At 37.9% G+C, this 14,548-nt stretch overlaps 1 protein-coding gene across 2 annotated transcripts; it reads right to left on the minus strand.

Moving 5' to 3' along the window:
- Window positions 1-1,154: 1,154 nt before the first annotated feature.
- On the minus strand, window positions 1,155-14,370 carry LOC132068749 (TNF receptor-associated factor homolog 1b-like). 2 transcript variants are annotated; one of them, XM_059462554.1, is made up of 13 exons: window positions 14,247-14,370; window positions 13,216-13,436; window positions 10,283-10,394; window positions 9,067-9,155; window positions 8,907-8,975; window positions 8,695-8,824; window positions 7,017-7,175; window positions 6,397-6,748; window positions 5,666-5,778; window positions 5,117-5,261; window positions 3,569-4,023; window positions 3,302-3,485; window positions 1,155-2,812 (listed from the first exon to the last, which is right to left on the minus strand). In XM_059462554.1, exons 2-13 carry the CDS (start codon window positions 13,394-13,396, stop codon window positions 1,370-1,372), a joined length of 3,432 nt encoding a protein of 1,143 aa, XP_059318537.1. In that variant the 5' UTR covers window positions 13,397-13,436; window positions 14,247-14,370; the 3' UTR covers window positions 1,155-1,369. The 2 variants fall into 2 exon arrangements, with proteins under 2 accessions (XP_059318537.1, XP_059318461.1); XM_059462478.1 differs by having other exon boundaries at window positions 8,907-8,980; window positions 9,057-9,155.
- Window positions 14,371-14,548: the final 178 nt, after the last annotated feature.

Here is a 14,548-nt window from a genome sequence, read left to right on the forward strand (position 1 = left end):
AGTGAACAAAATAGAAGAAATAATAGACATATATAATAAGAAAACAGTAAAAGTATTGCAAAATTAACCTAAAAGAGTTAGTATAATACATCAAAAGATGAAAGGAAGAATAATAAAGAGATAAAGAGAGACAAGAGAGGAGAGTTTTTCTTATTCCTTCCATATGTTTCCAGATGACTACAATATGAGTTTTCATGCCTCTATTTATAGTGTTACGTAGAGGCATACAAAAGCTAAGCCATAAACATGGCATTAAACTAAAATATGAGATCATGGAGGAGGTGGGAGACATGTCATTAAGGATTTAAGATCATGGAAGAGGTGGAACATGATGGTGAGGAATAGTGAGGGATTACATTTGTGCAGTGGACATCCACATAAATTAATATATTCATAACAAAAAGGGTCTGTTTTTTCAGATATTGGATGCCTATTGAAGGTGAGCTTGACCCTGTTCATTAACAGCGCCAGTCAATTGTCAATCTCCAACACAAAGCTGACCAGTACAATCATGTGTCATCTTGTGTGCTTTGTCGTACCTGCCTACCCGTCCTGGCTAACATCTTGATTAATGCTTAAATGGCTACCCCTTTGATTCAAATCTTGGACAAAAAGAGTTGAAACTTCTTTCCAGAATTCAGTGATGAATCATATCAGTTCCTCAATAGGCCTGTAACCCCTCTAAGCGATTAGTAGAGCGTTGGATTAGACCTTTTGATAGCAATACCATAACTGGTATATCTACACACATGAGACCACGACAAAAACAAGAAAGGGATTGGCTAAAGGTTTTTGAACAAATAAGGATTCTCGTACAAAGAATCCTTAATGGGTCATTCCACCTTTTCTGTGAGCTTAGACACCGCCTTCCTTGTTCTATTTCTTTTCCTTCTCTTATGGATGTAAAAGAGGGATGGTTTTATGCCCTCCTCTCACTGTAATTTTGTCTTTGTGGAATTGACGCGGTAGGGGTCCAAGCCGAACTCCCCATCATCATAGGGGTTGAAAACCTGGGTGAATGGCTTAAATTTTAAAAAATAAAAATAAAAAGACCAAGAAAACTATCAATCCGGAACTCCTTTTGTTCAGAAACTATTGATATGCCTAGTCATGAAACTGTACCACCACTACACACCATAGAATGAGACTTCATGAAAGAGAAGGCCAAACTTTTAAAAACATCAAAACCCCAATTGGGGTGATAGAAAAGCCACATTTTTCAAAGCTAGTAAAAATGGAAACCAAGAAGGGCAGAATCACTCTTTACAAAATGTTTCCTTGCCAGAGGGTTACAACCTCACTCCACTATCCAAATACCAAATGCTCTCCTCTAGGACATTATTATAATGGAAGACCGCGCCATCTATTATCAAAGACCATTTGGAGGCCTATATACTCCGTAGCCATTTACACCACAAGCCACATTCGAGTAATCAGGGACGTGATATGGGTAATTGGGATCATTTTCTGCAGTCCTCATTCCAAGAAATGATGGATCAGAACCCATCATTTGCCACTGATTTGGTACTAACCCATCAATCTGCCCACTTATAAATCGTGGATTAGGCTGCCGAATCATATCCCTAGCACTATCAAAAGGGCCTTCGTAAAAATTATGCTGGATGTCATCATGATAACTTCGCGTTCGCTCAAACCTACAGGAACTTGTTGAAGGACTTAAATCAGCAGACATCCCAATATCACCAGGGAAAGAGAAATGTCGATTCAGATGGTGTGACCCATTGCTATAACTTTGAAAGCTTGTGGTGGGACCCATCGAAATCCTTCCAATTCCATTCTCATCATCCAGCAAGTCATTAATGATATCAAGATGTGGAAATTCATCAGCCAGTGCCGTACTCTGGGACTGACGACCAGACGTGCAGGCTGGAAACTCGGATGGGATGTGATCATGGGTCCTACTTACAGGCTGGTACACATCAAAGTTTTGAAACTCGTTTAGCATTGAAGGATGATCACGAGATATACTCCTGCTGTCCCTCTGGGAAGTACTCTCCCATTGAAGTCCATTCGGCAGGTTATCATGATTCATCATTCCATATGAAAAACCTGGTCTGATACAACTAGGTTCTATTCTTTCTGAACCCTGTGGTAAAAATAATGGCCCGGAAATCAGCGAAGGTGATTGAGGGTATGGCTGCGAACTGTTAACCATTGAACTTGGAGAATAGGGTTGACTAAAACCAGCCGGACTTCCAGAAACAGGATTGCCTACAATTGCATTTCGATAGGACTGAGGAGGAACATAACTGTGGGTTGCTGGTGAAGGGTCAGAGCCCAATTGACCTGCTGCACTCACTGAACGGGCCAGTAATGGCGACGTATGAACCATGGAAACAACAGAGGCAGCAGGCCTAGGCCCAGGTACTACAGGAGCACTCAAAGGTCTGGACAGGGCAGGAACTTGTAATTTGGGCTTTTCAGTTGTCGTAGCAGAGGCATTCACTTGATGAGATTGGAAGTTCTGAGGTGTAATAGATACTGAATGCACTGAGGGCTTCTCCACCACTTGTCGCTCTATACCTTTATGAGGATCAGCCTTCAACAACACAGCAGTTTCAGCTGAATTAGCCAAAGTAATTGACTTATGAGTCAGCTTAGGACTGTCCGAAGACAATCTTTTAACAGAGTTTGGATCACTTGTGGCCGAGACCTTTAGCTCTGACTTCGACTGAACGGCAGACACACCTTTTAAAGGGCTTCTAGGAGGAGATATGACATGTGGCTTCTCCAAGGGAGGTCTTTCTGAATCAGGCTCAGTCAGCTTTCTTTGCTGTGAAACTATTACTTCCTGCATACAAGAAAACATGGCATGAAAGTTGGAATTCACTGAAAAAAATCATCAGCAGAATCATGGCATATTCCACAGTAAAGAAATTGCCTCTAAAATAAGAAAATATGAAAATTAATTAACAAAAAGAACAAACGAGTAACAAGCAAGCATACTAAAAAAGGACCTTGGCAGCTCATCACTATTTCAGGAATACATGCTTTTTTTTTTTTTTGGCACAAATAGAAAAAAGAACTGGAAACTCAGCTTGCAACATTATTTAATTTCTTTCATCTCCTTTTTGTTCACTATATAAAGAAACATGAAGGAAATGCTGATAAGAGAGGGACCAAGTAAAAATCCCAAATAAAAAAGAACAAGCAAAAGATCCATAAATATGCTTTGAGTGCTACAACTCGCAATCCTCAGTAAAGCTTTTTCTTCTAGGATGAAATGGAGTCAATTCCAGCTGAGTAGGAGATGAATGCACAATGGGAGAAAATGACAAACCTTCTTCACCACTTCCTGCTCATGTGAATGCGCTATAGCGTGAGACTCGGATCTAGTTGCCCCACAACTTATAGCTGTATTAGTTAGCTTCCCTGCATCTGGAAGAGCATCTAATGGCTGCCTATGTATTTCACTAGCCAAGTCAGTCGCATTACTAGTTGACTTGCATCTGTGATTAACCGTTCTGAAAAGTTGACACACCAGCAATTAGAACAACCACAGACATCACAAAAGATATTTACAGATGCAAAAAATATTAAAGGTTACCTGCTAGGTGATTTCTGGTTTTTATGGTTCGAAGAAGTCCCTCTGTAAGGCCCATTCATAGCCCCTGAAGGAGCTGAGTCTGTAGAACACGTTGATGAACTATCATCCATAACAGAAAGACTTCTCCCTGAAATACCATTCTGTGCAGCTGAAAGGCTATTTAACCCACTGCAGCGAGTTTCTGTCAAAGGATGCACTTCAGAGGTGTCCGTCTCCCAGTTGACAGGACTTGCACCTCTGTCTTCAAAATCAGGATGGTTTACTTCTGGCACACAATCGACTGAATCAGAAACATCTGATACATCTTCCAGCATATCTGGTTTTTCAGGTGCTGCCTCTGGCTCCTCAATCTCGTAGTCATTTCCATCTCGTTCACTCTTCTCTTGCTCAATAACACAAGTTTTTTCATCCCTCCCCTTATCCTTTGTTTTGCGATTGTTCTTTTTCTGTTTACCCTGAAATACAAGGTCAGAATGATAAAGTGTATGTAATAAAACACTTTCTTCAGGAGGCGAAAAGGATAAATATGTTACACTAACCCTCAACAGACAGTTAAGAGCTTGCGCACAAACTAGTTGACAAAGTCTACAACTTTGAATCAGCTCAGCACAGATTCTTGTTAGTTTCTCCTTAACCTTCTTTCACTTCGTCTATTTTCTTTTCTTTCTTCTTTTTTTTTTTTTTCCTGCTACTATAACGCATACTTTCTACACATTTTCATGGAGAATATTGTTTCTCTGCATAAGCAGCTACTCCCTCCGTCCCAATTTATGTGAGGTAGTTTGACTGGGCACGGAGTTCAAGAAATAAAGGAGACTTTGTGGTCTAAAAAAAAAAAAAAGCAAAGATATTTGTGTGATAATAAATCATCTCGTTAAGCATAAAAGGTAAAGTTTAAAGTGAAATTGTTGCCAAATAAGGAAATGTGTCATTCTTTTTGGGACTGACTAAATAGGGAAGTGTGTCATATAAATTGGGACAGAGGGAGTATTAGAAAACAAAATTTAGGTGGTGCAGGGGGGAAGAATATGCAATCATTTGATACAGCATAGAAACTACATTAATGATGCCAATATTTTATTTTATTTTATTTTATTTTTTTTTTTTTTTTTTTTTTTTTGTGAAATGGTTGATGACAATAATTGAAACCATGGTTTTCAAACCAAAGATAAACACTCGAGCTGGCATATCCTATAACCACAGTTTGCGCATGAAAAGAATTTCAAGAAAAGGCTAACTTTGCTCCTCGTCCCCTAAAGTTAAATAGCTGATAACAGACACTCAAACCTTTAATACCTAAAGCATTCCACTGTGTAGGAGGGGTATAAATTTTACAGCCCAGCATCTCTTAGCTGGCAAGTAATTTTCATCCCATGTGAAGACTCAGCAACGTGTACCAGCTAACAAAGACAATGTAAAAGATACAGGAGCTTTTTATCTGATCTGGTAGACTTCACTTAAACAGATGTTCCAGTATATTTAAAAAAAAAAATTCTGATATCTAAGCTGAGTAATCACTACCAAAAACATGTGCAAAAGGACATGTACCTGTTTTTTCTTTGATTTCTTTTCCCTGTCAGACACTTTTTTAGCTTTCTGCTCAGTTTCAGCCAGCCAAGCAGCCTCCTCTTCACGGATGAGCTCCTCTTGCCTCTTTAAAGCAACAGCTTCCTGATATGAAACCTCTATTTTACTACAGAAGGTAAATTGTGTTTTATTAGTATAATCAAGTCGCTGTTAACAATCAAAAACTGCAGTATGACAACTACCACAAATTAGACAAGCTTCGCCGCTCATTACACAATCTTAAGATAAGCTACAACATCACCCCCCCCCGGCCCCCACATCAATGCAGTTGCTTCCGAATTTGAGGTTCGAAAATCTATTTAGACCTCTTCTAACTTTAAGTCCGCAACAGATTAACTCGATGAGTCGTGGATAGTCATTCCAACAGCAATAGCAACGAGATCTCTTCTCTTCCTTTTTTTTTTTTTTGGGGTGTGTGTGTGTGTGTGGGGGGGGGGGGGGAGCGCGTTGCAACCAGTTAGTTTTGCATTTGATCACAGTTAATAGCAAATAAGTGATTAAAACGGTTACCTGAAAATATGTGCAAGGACAAATATCTCAATGGTTCGACGACCTAGTTCAGTTAGGCGCCTCTCGTCACGCTCAATGGAATCTTTGTTAAATTCCTCTCCGGAAGCACCATCCTAAACCAAAAAATAGCAGAATAAGTGAATCGGAATGAATAGATATTATCCACTAAGAAGAAAAAAAGCAGCAAGAGAAGTGAATCTGACTAAACTAACTCTTGGCCACATATACAATTCTTTCAGTTATTATTGGCATTGAAATAGGATCCAGTTCAAATATCATCCATAACAACCAAAGTTCACTCACAGTTATTAGCCTTGGTGCATGACTACTTGATAATTCCTTCTACGACTAGCCAAAAGATCAATCTCATTCTTACTAACATTCAGTAGCTTATCCACAAAAGCAGCTTAAGACGTATCCAAACACATCAATGAATCATAACAGATGCATGTCCACAAATAGCGGATATTGCTGAAGCATATTTGTCTATTATAAAGCCTCTGACAGAAGGGCTAATCTAGATTTTGCTAAAACAAAGAAATAAATCCTTAAGCAGCAATAACAAGAAACCCTAGTCCAGTATTAGACTAGATGTATAGAAGCTCGCTAACAACATTATCAATCGTGAGCACCCATAGTTCCAGCAATGAAGGAAGACACAATTGCATTAGGTGCCATAAATTTTGTATCATTTCTGAATAGGTCTTCAACCATGGAATTCTGTAACTTACCTTTGTGCGGTTCTGGGGACCTTTCTCATCCTTTGGAGGCAGCGGTTCCAAGGCAGCCCTCTCAAGCAAAAGCAAGACATCATCCACCAAGACAAACATCTCTTTGTCCAAACGAACAATAGGAACCAGTTGTTCTTCTGCATCCAAATATTTCCCCTTTCCTTTCTTGCCTTTAGTCATCTGGCCTTCAATAGCCTTAAGCCCACTGTACAAAGAGTCCATGACAAGAGTAGATGTAACCTCTTTTTCGATGAAGAAGTGTTTGACCACCACTTTCAAAATCGAATCTGATTTCTCCTGAGACATGCGGCACCTAGAATCTTGGTCCATTCCCAGCCAAAAAGCACAGAAGCTGAATTTCAATGTCAAGTGAGAAGTCAGAAAGTTATGGACAAAATGCTATAAACATCAAAAATACAAAAGCAAACACATATTGCATTGCCTACATGAGGATTAAGGAGAACAAATATGTCATTCAACAGAAAATATTATCCACATTCATTACCTCAACTGAAATAGCTAAATAAGACATGACAAAACATAGATATTAGAAGCTAGACAACTATCTAGGCTAACAGTCTCCGGAACCAGGTAAACAATTTAGAAAATTTACACCTTACCTCGACCATCTAGCTTTATCCTCTATCAACTTTCCAAGTTTTCCTCGACGTTCTTCCACAAAACGGCGGCAGATCTGTTCAACATTGGTCAAATATACTCTAACAAGCTCCCTCCTATATTGACAGTCAAGGCAACGAAAGGGACGATCAGCTCTCTCCCTACAAACAAAGAGCATAGTCAGAATCACTATATGAGATCCATCACGACATCCACAGAACTTAGCATAACGGATAAAATGAATAAAAAAGTTAATCTGAAAACTTAAAAGATAGACTAAAACTTCCAAAATTATAGTCTTCGTATGAAAAAAAAACTATCTCGTCTCCTAGGTCTCTATCTATATACCAGTGTTTAGGATGGCGAAAGCCCGTGGCGACAAGGGCTCGCCTCACGCCTCATGGCAAGGCGAGGCGTGGCGAGCGCCTTTTAGAAGCGAGGCGAGAATTAACACAAAAAATTAAAATATTAAATATGCATATATAATCTTACCTGAAAGTGGAAGATGGTAACTGCTTCTGAAAGTCAAAGTGAAACCCTAGGTAAAAATAATCTTTTGCTCTCTTTATTCTGTTTTGTTTTAAGTTTGGCACATTTTTTTTTTAAAATCAAAAGGCGTCACCACAGCTCGCCATTAGCCATTCTGCCTCGCCTCGCCTTTTGAAAAACGCCATGCTTTGGCTGTTGCTAGCCATTAGCCACAGCTCGCCATTAGCCATTCTGCCTCGCCTTTTGAAAAACGCCACGCTTTGGCTGTTGCTAGCGAGGAAGGTGAGTGCCTTCCTGAACACTGCTATATACAAAGTAAAAACATTTTTAAACATCATCATGTCCATGTTAAGAACCACGCTTAACATGACCGTTGCGGACATACAACAAACACGGGCCACAAATCATTGATCTCCCAACTTTTCCTTATAAGTGTTGAAACTGATTTCATAAATAAATAGTTACGTGTTTGGATAGAAGTGTTGAAACTGATAATAAGTCGTTAGTGTTTGGTGAAAGAAGTGTTGATACGCACTTTTCTATTAAAATAACTAACCAGCTTGGACAAACCAAAAGTGCTTATAAGTTGACAAGCCACAAGTTGGAGGTGACCAACTTATAACTTATGGCTTTTGACTGATTTTGGCTTATGAGCACTTTGGTGTTTACCAAACACGTAATTAGACTAGCAAATGGTGGTGGAAAATCATGCTATTAGGCTATAGCTAACCCTGCCATAGGTAATGTAAGATGCATAAATTTATATAAAACAAGTTCGTAACCTTAAACTACTGGTTTTCCGTTTTCCTTTCCTAAAATGCAATTAAAGCCGTAATATTTTGAATTTAACAATAGAGTTTGTGTTGAATTAAGAGGGTAAAAGAGAAGTTTTTGGGGAAAAGCCTCCCATGCCAGGAAAGAAGAACCTCATATTACGGTTGGGTCCTTAAATGTGCCGTAAATATTGAACCGTTTATTTTGAAACGGAAAGAAGGCAACGCTTGAGTCTTTTACAATTATAGGGAACTAATAATAAATGGAATGAAAATAAGGAAAAGCAGCAAAAAAACAGGAAAATAGATAAATAGAAACCCTGCCACATGAGAGCGCCACGTCAGCGGGCCTTTGGCCTGCTTTTATATATATATATATATATGATTAGAAAATAGACAGATTAAAGTGAGAAAAGACCTGATAACTTGAACTTGAGCTTTAATTATGAGGGTATCAGCATCGATAAATCCTTCTAAGACTTTTGAAAGCTCCATAAACTTTTTCCAACCCCAATCATGCTCTTTCTTCCAGAATCGATGTAATGTATCTGCAGAAATTTGCAACTGTGTTAACAAGAACATGCAAAGATTTCAAGATCCAATGCAAAAGACCAAATGTAATTTACCCACCTGAATATTTGGACTTCTTAGGATCTTTGTTCACCACAGCAATCGTGAATTGAGCAAAATGACTCCAACCTGTTCTTATCAAGAGAAAAGAAAATATCAACATCACAGCTACAACACCACTTTGAAGATAGTTTAGGGTGAACTACCAACATTATCACACCTGGAAGGAGTTTGTCATGATTAGCCACACATAGAAACAAAGAGAGATGATTGCAGACATCGCATCCTTGTGGGTAAATCAAAATATACCTGCGGCGAACAGTTTGATCACAAGCATTTGTCAGTAATTCATAATTCCTGAACTGGTAATTGTCATTCAATAAGTGGAATAAACAAGCATACAAGATTACAGTAAACGTCCATTAAGGCTGTAAGAATATCAAACTTGGTACAACCCAAACTACAAAACTTAACAGGAAGCAAGATAAATAGTGTCTACGATTACCTCTATATCAATGAAATGGAGAACCTAATGATCAAACTCCAGCAGTCGTCAGCCTATTTTCTAAGAGTAAACTAACAGTGTTAGCAGTCATGCCATCTCTCCCTAAAAAAAGGTAGTGTGAGGGTGCAGGGAAGAGGCTCCTATACTTTTCTCGGGTCATCTATTAAATGTGCAGCAGGAAGTAAAAATGGATTTAATTCCTTACGTTCATCCAATTTCAAATAGGGTTGTAACGATGACTGCACGAAAGCACGTCCCTCTGCTTTTACTAACTAACAAAAGCACCGCAAAACCCTTTCCTCTTCTCTTTTGTTAAATCCTTCTCCTGACTCCTTATCTAGCCCAAACCTAACATGGTCCGAACCAAAAATAAAGTATGCACATATAACTTACTCCACAATTTTCTATATGCTCATCTGATTTTACTTCCAAACAGAGCACCGGGAATAACCCTTCCTCTTCTCTTTCTTATATCCTGGTTCCACTTCTAAATTCTAAACCAACATAACATGATCCAAACTTTCAAAAAAGAAATATGATCCAAACTTATCTTTTTCAAAAAAGAAACATGATCCAAACTAATGAAAAGTACGCGCATAAATAACTTACTCCACAAACTTCTAACTTCCTAAACTCTATCAGTAGAAACTAGAAAATTCCAACTCTTCCTACTACAATTTACTTTATTTTTTTGAAATTGCTACAATTTACTTTATCCAGGTAGGAATCCATAGACAAATGGAAAGCATCAGCAGGTAGTTTTTGAAATTGATGCACACTGGGCATACATAATTTTGCTCATTCAACAAGACATATCTCGTTCTGCAAGTAGTTAGAAAGATGAAAATGCATAAATTCTTTCCGGCCAAAACAAAAAAGGACCACCAAACAAGTATGTGTCACAAGATAATTCTTCCCAAAAATATCATACCATTTGTAGCCTCCAACCTCAAATGCATTACTCCGAAGTTCTCTCTTGTTAATTTGTGAAAACTTATCAATCTTCCAGGTATATTTCCCATAAAGCTCGGAAGGTTTGGGTCCTAAGAACAATAAACGAGGATAACTGAATAAATAAATCAAAGGGGCTTCCAATAAGCATGTAAAAAGATACAAAAGGATAAACAATAGTAGTCTCACAGCCTAGAGGCACACACAACTCAGAGTCCACTTATGGCAATTAAGAAACACATGCATTATCGGAATCAGGTTGATTAACAGTAACAGAAAGTTAGTTTAAAAAAAAAAAAAAAAAAACAATATTAATTTTAAAAAAACAGTTAAAGATAGTTACGGCTGCTTCTTTTTAATCAACAGTACAGCATCAGCCCCCACCACAAAATGAGAAAAGCAAATATAAAATGGAGTAAAGGAGCTGTATTAGAAAACTACTCTTCGATTATAGTGTATTTGGATCTCATGAGATCACAATTGTGAAACACCAGATTCCACCGCGGAGAAGAAGTTACTTCTGGTAGAATCTACTTCACATTATTGCTTAGGTCTAAGAGCACTAGCAGTACCAAAGGTCATGAAACCTCCTAGAATTTATACATTGAAAAACTAGAGTTGTTCACTTTACATTTCTAGACTAGAAAAAGGACATCAAGAGGAGGTTGGAGTTGATTATCAGCGCCTTTGGTGACAATAAGAGCTTACGGATGTAGAGGAGGTAAGGATAGAGAATGACGGAACTGATTTAGGTAAAGAAATATATAAGTAGGTTTCGTCTACTATCGATTAGCCAGGAAATATTGGCAAAGAGATGGTTATATCCAAAGGCAACCACAGCAAATAGCAGGCAGTCTTAGACAAGGTTTTGAATGAGATAGTCAAGTCAGTCCCAAATAGCTATTCTTGTTGATACAACATGAATCCAGAGAACACAATTTGAGATGAGGACTGGGTATAAATTATAAAAGCCTGCCTGTAGCATATGTTGAAACAATATAGACATCAATCAACAAGTTACTTTCTTCAACAACAAAATTTCTGTTGATCTAAAAACAAAAGGAGCATCACCTCAATCCTGTAATAAGATTTAAAAAAACTCCCATAAATAAAGGATTCCTTACACCAAAAAAAAAAAAGGCAAGTTTCCGTCAAACAACAGATTACTGAACACCCTGTCAAACTTAGAACCGAATAATTAATTCACATCATCAAGAAATCCCCATAAGGACCACCAATGACAAATATACTTTTTGAAACAGAGACAGTGCTGAGATAGTTCTAGATTACATAATCTTGGATCCCGATGTAGTAGCACGCAGAACAAGAGAAAGACCATGCACCAATGACAGGTATAGTTCATAAGCAATCAATTTTAATTGACATTCTAAGGGTTCATCTTCAGAGTAAGTAGTTTAGTAAATCTGAACTAGACATTAAACTAACTAGACCACTATTAACAAGACTCAAACTCAAACTCAGTAATATTCAGAGCTCTAACACCAAAGAAGAAAGGGATGTCAATCCAAAAAGAAGTATGCAATGATCCCACACAATTTTTTGCAGAACAGAATAATGGTGGATGCAGATAATTCTGCATTGAAAGAACTGCAAGCAACTCCCAATCTATCACATGAATGGTGCAACTTCCCTCAACTAAGTATTAGTCTCCTGAAACTCATTCCCCAACTATGCAACTTCAACAAGCCAACAGAACTTCAAATGATCTTTAAAAACAGTAGGGAAAAGGCATAAGTACCCCCCTGGGCTATACCCGAAGTTCCACGGACACACCTTTCCTTTTCCCAGGGGGTGGGGGGGTGTCCTATTTACCCCCCTAGACGTATTTTTTCTTATTTCTTTGCACCTTATGTGCTGATGTGGACCCGAACCCCAGTTACAATGGATGCGGTGTATACGGTATACACGCGCCTGACACATCATTTTATCATTGTTTCCATTTTTCTCTTGTTTCTTCTTCGTTCTTTTTGCTCTCCTTTGACTAGTAGCAAAAATGGAGGTGAATTTGTGAAATGGGTAGCGGCTATGGAGTTATCCGGTGTTGAGCGGTGGCTGATCTTTGGTGATTAGAGGTCTTGTGGTGTTTTGGGTGAAACAGGTGTGGTTCGATGAGTGGAACAGGGATGCTAGGGACGGTGATTTACGGATCTGCCGGAGAGGGTGAAGATTGAGACGATTCAAGGCATGGTGGAACAGAGGTGGCGTCACTGGTGGTTCGACAACGGCACCGGCGGTGGAATTGACGGAACAGAGGTGGCTGACAGTGATGGGTTTCACGATGGAACGTTGTTTTTCCGGCGAATAAATCTCTCCAAATTGTTTTCCCTCCCCGATGCCTCTACTCCCCGTGCTCTCTCTGTTTTTGCCTATTTCGTACCCTCTATCCGTTGAACTTTTTGGAGAAAAATAGAAAACGTGTTAATTAATTAAAAAGGAAAGCAATTAATTAAAAGATATCAGCTTAAGTTTTAATGTTAATTATGTGTACTAATTAATTGTAGAAACGTCCAATTGAAAATGGACATGTGTCTATATTAATACAAAAATTAGCTTATTTTTCGCCTCTCACATGCCTCCAAGAGAATGAGCACACTCCCTGTGCTCCTCAGCACCAAAGGGTATATTAATACACTTCAAAATAGTTCGGGGGGTAATAGGACCCCCCCGAAATGTTGTTGGAATAAGTGTTACTGAAAGTATTTCTTTTCGACTTCTACGTCGAAAGGAAAGGTGTGTCCCTAGAACTTCGGTCATAAGTTGGGGGTACTTATGCCTTTTCCCCAAAAAAGTAGGGAAAAAACATTGAAACTGGCAAGCAACATCTTTCAAGATTCAAAAGAAAACTTCAAAAGTATGAAGAGAAAAAAACATAGAGATTGGCAAGCAGCATACCAGAATCTTCATCATCATCACTATCCCAGTAAGGAGGCGATGTTGACGTTATCCCATTCTCCACCTGATCGGAAGACCTCCATTCAGCCAACGCTTCACTAGATTGGCATCTCTGCTGGCCATTAGATGCTCCCTCCAACGACCTCGCGCTACCTGCTTCCTCGGATGCACTTGAAGCCATTCTCACCCCACAACTCCCACCAAACTACTAAAAGCTTCGCCTTTTTCATCCAAAAAAGATTAAACCACATTAAATATAGAAACAAAAACCTTTGTTTTCACACGTTTACCAACTTAAATTCAAAACGTAAAAGCAATGCAAAAGGATGAACCTGAACATCTAAAAGTTCTAACAATATCCTTGGATTGTATATTCTAGGGTATCCATATAAAAATATAATAATCCAAAGTTTTCTTTTATAGAAAGCAATGCAACATGTTTGTACATATTTTAAATAAGGATAGATTATAACAATAACACAACATACCCATTGTAATCCCAGAGGATAGGATATACGCAGACCTAACCCCTCGACTCAAAAGAAGTGTAATCAAAGCAGGGCAAACAACGACAGCAAAAAGCAAGATAAACAAAGCAAATGAAGTAACAGATAGTTAAAAAAATAAAATAAAAACACAATGCTAATACTAGATAATAAAAAAGGACAGATTACAATTCACAATTACAATACCTGAAAAACCCACATTAGAATAACTCCCAATAAACCCTAATTCAAACCCAACTTCCACAAAATCAAAAAGAAACCACAAAAAAAAAAAAAATTACTAATTTACCAAAAACCCAATTGGACATAAACCCATAAACACAAAGTACAAAAATCAACACCCCATATATCAAGAACGGTAAAAAAAAAACACAAATTGAAAAAAAAAAATAAACCCTAAAACACAAAAAAAATAGAAAGGGGGGAGCTAGAATTAATTATATAAGAAAAAAAAACAAATTTGGGAAATTAGAATTAACCAATTTAATAAAAAGAAAATAATTAGATCGATAAAAAGAAGCAGACCTGAAAGCTTTGTCAATGGAAGCTGTGTAGAGAAAAACAGAAAATTAGAGAGAGAGAGAGATTTGAGAGGTGGAAGAAGAGGCGGAAATTAAAAAAATATAATTTTATATATATACTTTTTTTTTATTCTTTTATATTTATATACTTCACATAACGTCAGATATAATTACAGAAATATGGGTTGGGGTCTTTGTGTATCTCTATCTGTATATCTTTTTCTTACGATAATATAGTAGTAGTAAATAGTAGTAACAACTTAAATAAATATCTCTTTTTTAATACTTATTTCATTTCCTCTTTGG

This window comes from Lycium ferocissimum, chromosome 1 (assembly GCF_029784015.1).
Source record: "Lycium ferocissimum isolate CSIRO_LF1 chromosome 1, AGI_CSIRO_Lferr_CH_V1, whole genome shotgun sequence".
Lineage (NCBI taxonomy): Eukaryota > Viridiplantae > Streptophyta > Magnoliopsida > Solanales > Solanaceae > Lycium > Lycium ferocissimum.

What these genes read in the sequence shown, in the direction of transcription:
- LOC132068749 (XM_059462478.1), bottom strand. Translation starts at nt 13,396, where the DNA reads ATGGCTTCAAGTGCATCCGAGGAAGCAGGTAGCGCGAGGTCGTTGGAG. An exon ending in CTCCTTCCAGGTGTGATAAT is followed by an intron (nt 8,981 to 9,056) that starts GTTGGTAGTTCA and finishes TCTCTTGATAAG; the next exon opens with AACAGGTTGGAGTCATTTTG. An exon ending in GATAAAGCTAGATGGTCGAG is followed by an intron (nt 6,749 to 7,016) that starts GTAAGGTGTAAA and finishes ATTGAAATTCAG; the next exon opens with CTTCTGTGCTTTTTGGCTGG.